Source organism: Vigna umbellata, chromosome 2, assembly GCF_029865625.1.
Source record: "Vigna umbellata cultivar VRB3 chromosome 2, Vumbellata_1.0, whole genome shotgun sequence".
Lineage (NCBI taxonomy): Eukaryota > Viridiplantae > Streptophyta > Magnoliopsida > Fabales > Fabaceae > Vigna > Vigna umbellata.
In genome coordinates, this window is record NC_142166.1 from 45,411,344 (window position 1) to 45,420,433 (window position 9,090).

Below are 9,090 nucleotides of genomic sequence, written 5' to 3' on the forward strand. Positions count from 1 at the left end.
CTGTGGTGGTTGACTGCCACACTAATAAGTCTCACTGTAAAGGATTCATGTATCTAGTTGTATAAAAAAAATGTATTATATTTTGAGAATTATTTATGATATATTATTTTTATTTCAAGAAAATTATATCTTAAAAGATAAGTATATACTAAATTTGATCTCCGAATACATGCCCACGTGCAAACAATGTTTTAATTAACAATCTGACTGTCTTGAGAAGAAACACAATAAAACTAATTAACAATGTCAATGAGTTTGTATACTCCCCATATTTATTTACTTTGGGTGTTATTATTGATCATTGTTTTTGAGAATTTTTATTTAAAAAATGAAATTGAATTTGGACCAAATTTATTATTGAAAAATACTGAAAACTCTTTTTCATGTAAAAGTCTTAAAATTAATAAAATGTATAAGTTTTTTTTATCAGCAAAACTATTGATTAATATTATTTGTTAATTAATATAGAAACTCAGAATAAAAAATAAAAAATTCAGAACAAATTTTTTTTATCTGCAAAAAATAAAAAATTCAGAATAAAAAACAAAAAAATAATTTTTTTTTATTATATAGAAACTCAGAATGAAAAAAATGTATCTGCAAAACCATTTGATTAATAGAAACTAAGAATGAAAAATATATTCCTAACTTACTTGTTAACTTGACATTTTAATATGATGTAAATTGTTATATTTTCTAACAGAAGAAAAATCTTCATTTGTTTTGGTTATTTGTCAAGTATTGGAATATTGCAGAAAAAATCTGATATATAGGGTATTTTACTTCTGTAATCTAGGACCCTTTGCAAATGGAAGTGACAATTAATATATGACTCATGTAAACTCATACATATTGCACTTAATTATAACCATTGAGAAGTTGTGGACAGCCATACTCGGCTCTGTCATGAATTGGATTACACCAGAATCACATTGCTGTCTAAAATTAATGAACAACCTTTTTTTATCCATTTCTTCTGTAACTAAAAACTAAGGTAATAAGATCTTTCACATATCTGTTTTTAACACTTGATCAATTTCTCTCGTGGGTCAATCCATTGGTTCAAATACCAAACCTAATAGAAAAGAACTTGGTAAATACTTTTTTTTTCTGCCAGAAATCTCCATCAGAATGCATAGGCATTATTATTATCAGTATACATGTGTTTATTGTACAATGAAAGCTCCTGTTAACAAGATGAGTGATAATTGTTAGTATATCACTGGATTTGTTCAGTAATTGTTAGTATATCAGTGGATTCATAATGAAATTGATTTTTACTGTACTCAATCAAATACCGATTATATTGGATATAATAAGTACTTTTCATACCATTTTCCCATCAATTAATGAGCTTATGCATCTTGCAAGGACTTTGTCAATGCTAATGGTTAAGTTGGTTGACGTGCATCTGTCACGAAAGAGGAAGAAGTAAAGAAGAACCCTAACTCTAAATGTGTGACAGGCCTGTTACTTGTCAAGCACTTCAAAATAAAAATTAATCAACAAATGTAAAAACCACGACCAATAAGTCATTTCATACTTAAAATAATACTAATCAAGCTATCTTATTAGTTTAATACGCATCAATCAGATACATAATTGATGTGGTAGAAATAGTTACAGGTTGCAGGAAAAGTAAAATAAGGATGATGACTTACTTTGTGATTTTTGTTTCCAAAGAGGATACAGTATGATATATATATATATATATATATATATATATATATATATATATATATATATATATATATATATATATATATATATTCAAAAGGTAGTTGTTTAATGTTTATGAATAAAACAAAGTAATGAATAAACAAAGGGTAGTTGTTTGGACAGAAAGGCTTAAATAATTTAACCTAGAGGAATATAATGCATAAAAGAAACTGTAAAACTGCTAGAAACTGCGTTACCAAGTCTTTGTCCTCTCCACGTTTCCTTTCTTATAGATGATGATAATAACACTTTGCATTCGTAGAACCCAATACCTTTAGAATTTTAGCTTAGATGCTGCTGCACTTTTCTTGTGTAAATTATGAACTGATATATGTTTGAGATTAATTTAACTCAATAACTCTTAAATTTTGCACAAGGAAGTTTAATTAATCTTGTTTACCTCACTAATTATGATCAAGGGTAAGGGTTTGAGAAACTTATATGAGATTTTGAATCTAAGGTTTTTTTGACCTATATAGACAAAAATGAAAGGCTTTTTCCTTATATGGACAAGTATTTTGAAATTTACGCATTTAGGCAAGTTGTGAGAGTCTAAACGACTTAAAATGAAGAAGTTGTGTCTCTCCTATTGTTTGCTTTATTTTCTTTTTACACTAAATTAATAATCATTTAAATTTGTTTTCTCTCTAAAACAAAAAAAAAAAACTCTGATTTAACACTAAAACCCTCTGATTACCAGAGAGTTTTTGGTCATTTACACAGCAGGTCGACTACAACCCTGCTGTAAACGATTATGAGAGTTTTTGACCATTTACACTGCTGGTAATCGATTACAACCCTACTGTAATCGATTACTAGAGAATTTTTTGCTATATAAAATGAAGTTGTGCTCCTTGCACGACTTCAGTACACTGTAATCGATTACAAGGCATGATATTGATTATCAAATCCTAAAATCATTTTTGGAATACACAATTTCACCTCTAACCCTAAAATTGTCTGGAACCCCTACTACTTGTCTAAATGTGTAATTTTCAAAATTTTTGTTTATATACATAAAAAGCCTTTCATTTTTGCCTATATACGTAAAGAAAAACCTGAATCTGACCATGCTGTAAAAAACAAAATATGAAGATACAGTCATGTGTATATATCCATACAAGCCTTATCATAAGTTCTGTGATCAAACATTTTCTCCAAATAAAATTGAAAAATGGTTTCTTTCAATTATTATAATACTAATGAGACACGTAAATTAACAATTAACAGCACAGAAAAGAGGTGTGTGTGTGTTCATACTTACGGCGTAGGCAAATCCTTATCCTCGTGTCAATTCCATGCCTTTCACTTTGATGAATTTGGATTACTTTCTGATCGTCACACATCATAATTATATCAAATCACACCCATTGACATTCAAGTAAAAAATTTCTTCCACAATTCAGACTATGCTAAATCATATGTTATCTATTAATGTCACTGGAAAAGTTTGAGTATACAAGATAAATATACGTGGCATTATGAATTTCAGTATAACTCATTATTAAATCCCACATCACTCTTCGCACACAGAAACCAACCACTGTCACCCACGAATTCTAATTATTTTCTCAATTTGAAGCTTCGATGAAAAGATTAGTGTTGATCTTTTCAGAACAGGTAAACAAGATGGAGACAGTAAAACTAAATTATTTGAAGTGAATGATAAGTAATCAACTGGGTGTGATATTTGGATATAACATTGTATGAACTCTGAAACACAGTTATCGATTCATAATTCAATGCTAAAACCGTGAATCTTTCCAATATCATAACTACCTACCTTTGAAAAAACATCTACAATTAAAAGACGACAAATAATTCACAGCCCTTCCGACAACTGAAACTACGTATGAAACAAGCAAGGCAACTTTCTCATTTGAAGACAAGATTAGTTATAATTACCCTACTGTAAGTGAAATCTCTCTCTTTGTATCAGACTTATAATAATAAAGTACAAATTGAACCCTAAACTGGGTGTCTGTTTCACATTCCTTATAGTTTTAGGGTTTATCCTTTCATCCATTTACGTACATATTCCGTATCTGCAACATATGTATATTTCTGCTACGCAATGACAAAAGTAGTTTCCCCCAACCATTACGAAATTAACTTGACAATAGGCTGTCCTTGTTTCTAAGAATTATCGTGAGTGCAATTAAATATAGGTCACTTTATATACATTTAACATATTTGTAATTCAACTTCTGCATGTAAAACTTATTATATGATCAGTTATAAAACATTATTAATTAGGGTTTTGCTGTTGCCTCTTTATGGAATCTTAATCTAATTTTTATAATTAATTTAATTTTTATATAGAATTGAGTTAAGAAACATTATTAATTAGGGTTTTGCTATAAAACATTATGGAATTTAATTGATCAGTTATAAAACATTATTTAATTGATCAGTTATAAAACATTATTAATTAGGGTTTTGCTGTTGCCTCTTTATGGAATTTAATTTTTATATTTAAATTATAATTAAGAATATGTGATACGATCAACAACTAAATTATATAGACGGGGTTAATCTTAAATATGATAAATTTTCTTAATATATTTTCTTTATCGGCAAGAAAAGTATATTCAAAACAGAAATATTGGGTTTTCCCAACCCTTTTACAGACAATATTTATTAGGTATTGATAAAGATAGAAAAAAGAGTTTAATAAGAAATTTAGGGAGTATTCCAATAGTTTCTTGATCGTTTATGATATGTTTTATGATTTCTTTATTTTAAAATTTTTAGAAAGTCATTGCTCATATCAAGAAGTTGAAGGTGGGGATGGAATATATATGTAAATGCTTTAAGAATAACACTTTTAAAAAGATGAAGAATTTTACTTGAATCTTCCCTCAGTATTTTCCACTGTAAATAACCTACCAAGACCCAGGTGGTCATTGACTCATCGTGTAACATGTATTTACGTACAAGTCTGTCCCAGATATACACTTCCATTTCCAATTGGTTGTAACTTCCTCAAATTTTTCAAACTAATTAATTAAATCTACCACAAGGACAGAAACTGGGAAAATAAAACCATAATCACATTAAGAAACGGTCAAGCCACGGATCTTTATACCATCTAGCACTTCCCTTCAAGCTTTACCCTTCGTAATAATTAAGTGTAATGTTTTATAAGATAAATTTTCTGATCATTTATCTGTCTAAAGACCTAATAACTCTTCTTTCTTCAATCAAGAAAAGCTAGATAGATTATAATTTGCTTCAAAAAACATGAAAAATCGCCCTTTTATTTCGGCATGATGCAGAAGGGGAAGACCTTAGTCAACTGCTACATATGCAGCAGAACATGACATGATATACGAGAAAGATCATCTTGCTTTATGTTGTAGCCTAGTGTTTGCTAATTAATAATAAATACCTAAAAGAGAAAAGTAAATTGATATTAATATTATATAATATAGCAGGAGTGTTTTACAATTTGAGGAGAGTCAGGGAACGTCAATATATAAAGCCAAAAGGGTTTCGTTTCCCAGGATCCTAGCGCGATATGCTTTTAGCACAAGCAAAATTAACACAAATTGATTAATTGAAATTTGATTAATAATTATAGTTTATGAGAAACACATTTTCTTCATGAGCTGGGTGACTATCATCTTAACTAACATTTATATTGGGATCATTAAGTGAGTTTGTGTTTCCGTCAAATGCATGTAATTAGTGTAGTTAATGAGAATGAGAAATGGCATGTGGAAAATGAAGGGATAAATGGAAGGAGAAGGACAGGGATTTCTGGAAAATGGTGAGGGAGAAGAGAAACGGGGTTCCATGAAATACGTAATACGTAATTAATTTATATATAATATGCAGAGTTTGGTTCATGTTGTCTTTGTCTTTGGTTTCCTCGTGCATTTTGACTTTTTCATTGTTCTTATTTGTATACAACCTGCGATCTTCTAGAACGTGGCTCGACCCTGTTGGTCGCAGCAAATCATTCTCAGAAAGTAGGGGCCACCACGTCACGTGTGCATGATCAATCACTCCCATGCATCGCCTCTCAAATCAATACGCCTTATCAAAGTGTCTACCAACTATATGAAATTCAAAATTCCTTTTTTTATTATAAGTATTATTTTTAAAATTTTTAATTTATGATAATTAGATAATTGAAAATATGCTAATCAACAATCAGCACTACTACTACTTTAAATTTACAATTAAATACAAGCATTTTGCTCAAAATATATACATTTAATGTTTTTATCTTTTTTTTTTCTAAAACCATTCAATTCTTACAAATTTCAACTCTCGCCCGTTATTATCTCCTTCGTACATTATTTTTCAATAGCCAATATCTTAAAGCAAATGTTCCTTTAATAGATATTATGATATTTTAAAATATAACAATTAATAGATAATGTTAATTACTTCTTAACTTGTATACTCAACTTAAAGTGTGATTATATATATAAACCTTCATTAATATTTATTTACTTTTTTCACATTATATACACTATTCTTTTACAGTGTAAATCATCACCAGATTCACACATATTTATTATCTTTATTTATCTCCATTAGGTATTGCACCTTATAAAAAATAATCTTTGTAAAAGCAGTCAGCAAAGAAAAGTATTAGTGGTGAGGTCAAGATTGTCATTATTCTAATTGAAGTCGTAATATCCTTCTTGGTATTTACAGCTACTGCACTATCTGCAACTTGAAGGTGAAGACCAAAATTTGGTGAAAGCTTCAGAAACACACTCTCCACGTTTTTCTTCCTTACCTTTTCTACTTAAATTCCCTACTCTTCATTCATGATGATTAGTAGAAACCTCTCTCCCCTTATTAATCTCTTTTATCCTTTTTTGCAGTATCCCTGAAGTTATTGTTTCGTTTCCAACTGCACCATATAACTTGTATAAAGCATCAAAACCTGATTCAAGGACTTTCTCTCCATGCAAGTAAGTAACTGCTTAACTTATTCATCTAACAGTTCCTAATTTTCAAAGTCTTTGTGATTTATTCTTATCCAAAGGGTATGCTATAACTCTTTTTGGGTAGTGGAATCGTATAACACAGCTTTTCATTGAACTTTCTTCAAGTTTCTGCAAAGCTTTCTCCTGTCATGTGTATCATATCATGTCACTCTTTGTGTGGTACAGAAGGAAAAGGAAGCCATTATCAAGGAGGGAAAGGATATAGAAATGGAAGGAACTCATGCAAAAGAGGAAACCCTACCACCAGGATTTCGATTTCATCCTACAGATGAAGAACTTGTTACTTGCTATCTCCTAAATAAGATATCGGATTCTAATTTCACAGGCAGAGCAATAACTGATGTAGATCTCAACAAAAGTGAGCCATGGGAGCTTCCAGGTACATATGTTTTGTTATCTGATTAACTATCTTCTGTTTATTTCAGATTAGTTTCTGTGCATGCCTGCTTTATAGTTACAGAAATTAATTTTTTTATTCGATTTTGGGTTTCTTCTTTCTTCATTCAAACTTGCTCATGTACCAAGATATAGATATGAATGTTAATTTCATATCCTTTTTTCAATATTGCTTTCTATTTATCTTTTCAAAATAGTCAGCAGAACATTAAATCTAGGGTTTCTTTTCAATACACGCATCAGATTGATGCATCCATAATTAATCTAAGTATTCCATATATTAAGGTAGACGTTTGTCTTTCTTGTGATATGGATAAGATTTACGTTCTATATATATATATTATAATGTCTATATATAATTCTCCATTTTCTAAGAAAAGACAGGCAAAGCAATTGTTCTGTATGTGTACTTATTCATGTTATCTTTTTATGAAATAGGGAAAGCTAAGATGGGTGAAAAAGAATGGTACTTCTTCAGTCTGAGAGACCGTAAATACCCGACGGGTGTGAGAACCAATCGAGCAACAAACACAGGGTATTGGAAGACAACAGGGAAAGACAAGGAGATCTTGAACAGTGGAACATCAGAATTGATCGGCATGAAGAAGACTTTAGTTTTCTACAAAGGAAGAGCTCCAAGAGGAGAGAAAAGCAACTGGGTCATGCATGAATACCGCATTCACTCAAAATCCAGTTTCAGAACTACTAGGGTAAATATATGATATATTAAACATATTTTGCTTCTTCAACTGATCTTAGAAAACTAAATTATATTGATCTATACTATTTTAAGGTAGTAATAACTTGTGACAAAGAGAAAAAGAAGATGAACTAATGTAACATCTATTTCCATACATGCAGCAGGATGAATGGGTGGTTTGCAGGGTATTCAAGAAGAGTGGGGGAGCAAAAAAGTTCCCTTCTTCCAACCATGCAAGAGCAGTGAATCCTTACAGCTTAGAAATAGGGCCAAATATTATGCAGCCACCAGTGATGCAATTGGGAGATCCTGCTGCTCATTTCCTTTATGGAAGGAACTACATGAACAGTGTTGAGTTAGGTGAACTTTCTAGGGTTTTAAGAGGGGGAGGATCAACAAGTAGTGTCAATCAACCAATGCAATCCCAATTGGGGTACCCTACATCAGCAGGATTCACCATTTCAGGACTGAATTTGAATCTGGGAGGAGGAGGAGGAGGAGCAACAACCACAACACAACCCATTTTTCGACCAATGCAAGCTTCTTCTGCTCCTGTTCATACAATGGCTCAAGTTCTTGATGTCAATTCCAGCATGATGACAACCGGATCTCTTGGTGCAGATGTAGGTTATGGATCAGAAATGAGTAATAACATGAATTCTCAAGGGAATAGGTTCATGAGTATGGACCACTGCATGGATCTAGACAACTACTGGCCTTCCTACTAAATTCCGATGAAGAGACCTTCTTTTAGTCTATTAGGCTCATTCTGATACTATTTATGACTTTAGTTCCATCAGCTTTTCTGCTTTTTCTCGTCTTTCCAAGTTTCCTGCGGTTAAATGACAACCGCTGTCATAGTGATCGTGTATCATTTCAATCAAGTAACTTTTTTAATGTTTGTCTATCGATTACTCGTATTTTCTCTAATATCAGAAACACTATATGTTGTTACATTACTGCATAACTTGTCCCTGATTATTTGCTTAACTTCTTCATTTCATTGTTTTTTTTATATATATATTATTTTTTAAAAAGCTCATAAACTTGTAAATTTATTACATAAATTAGTTTATATTATGATTGTAAATATAAGGAATAAATATTATATGATCACTATACTTTTCGCTTTTTGAATAAATAGATTGGATTCATTTTAATTGACAGTTTAAAATTAATATGTATATACATGTTATGTTCCGTTTCCTATATTTTTTCAATTTAGTTTCGAGTCTTATTTATGTCCATATATGAGCTTCATAGCAAACAATAATTTACGTGTATGGCGGTCATGTAGGTAGCTTA

General features: G+C 30.6%; 1 protein-coding gene across 2 annotated transcripts; it reads left to right on the top strand.

Annotated features, from left to right (window-relative positions):
* Window positions 1-6,444: 6,444 nt before the first annotated feature.
* Window positions 6,445-8,690, top strand: LOC124826129 (NAC domain-containing protein 59-like). 2 transcript variants are annotated; one of them, XM_088108009.1, is made up of 4 exons: window positions 6,445-6,653; window positions 6,855-7,068; window positions 7,524-7,795; window positions 7,950-8,690. In XM_088108009.1, exons 1-4 carry the CDS (start codon window positions 6,648-6,650, stop codon window positions 8,511-8,513), a joined length of 1,056 nt encoding a protein of 351 aa, XP_087964135.1. In that variant the 5' UTR covers window positions 6,445-6,647; the 3' UTR covers window positions 8,514-8,690. The 2 variants fall into 2 exon arrangements, with proteins under 2 accessions (XP_087964135.1, XP_047154844.2); XM_047298888.2 differs by having other exon boundaries at window positions 6,450-6,653; window positions 7,947-8,690.
* The last annotated feature ends 400 nt before the right edge of the window (window positions 8,691-9,090 follow it).

What these genes read in the sequence shown, in the direction of transcription:
- LOC124826129 (XM_047298888.2), top strand. An exon ending in TGAGCCATGGGAGCTTCCAG is followed by an intron (nt 7,069 to 7,523) that starts GTACATATGTTT and finishes TTTATGAAATAG; the next exon opens with GGAAAGCTAAGATGGGTGAA. An exon ending in CCAGTTTCAGAACTACTAGG is followed by an intron (nt 7,796 to 7,946) that starts GTAAATATATGA and finishes CCATACATGCAG; the next exon opens with CAGGATGAATGGGTGGTTTG.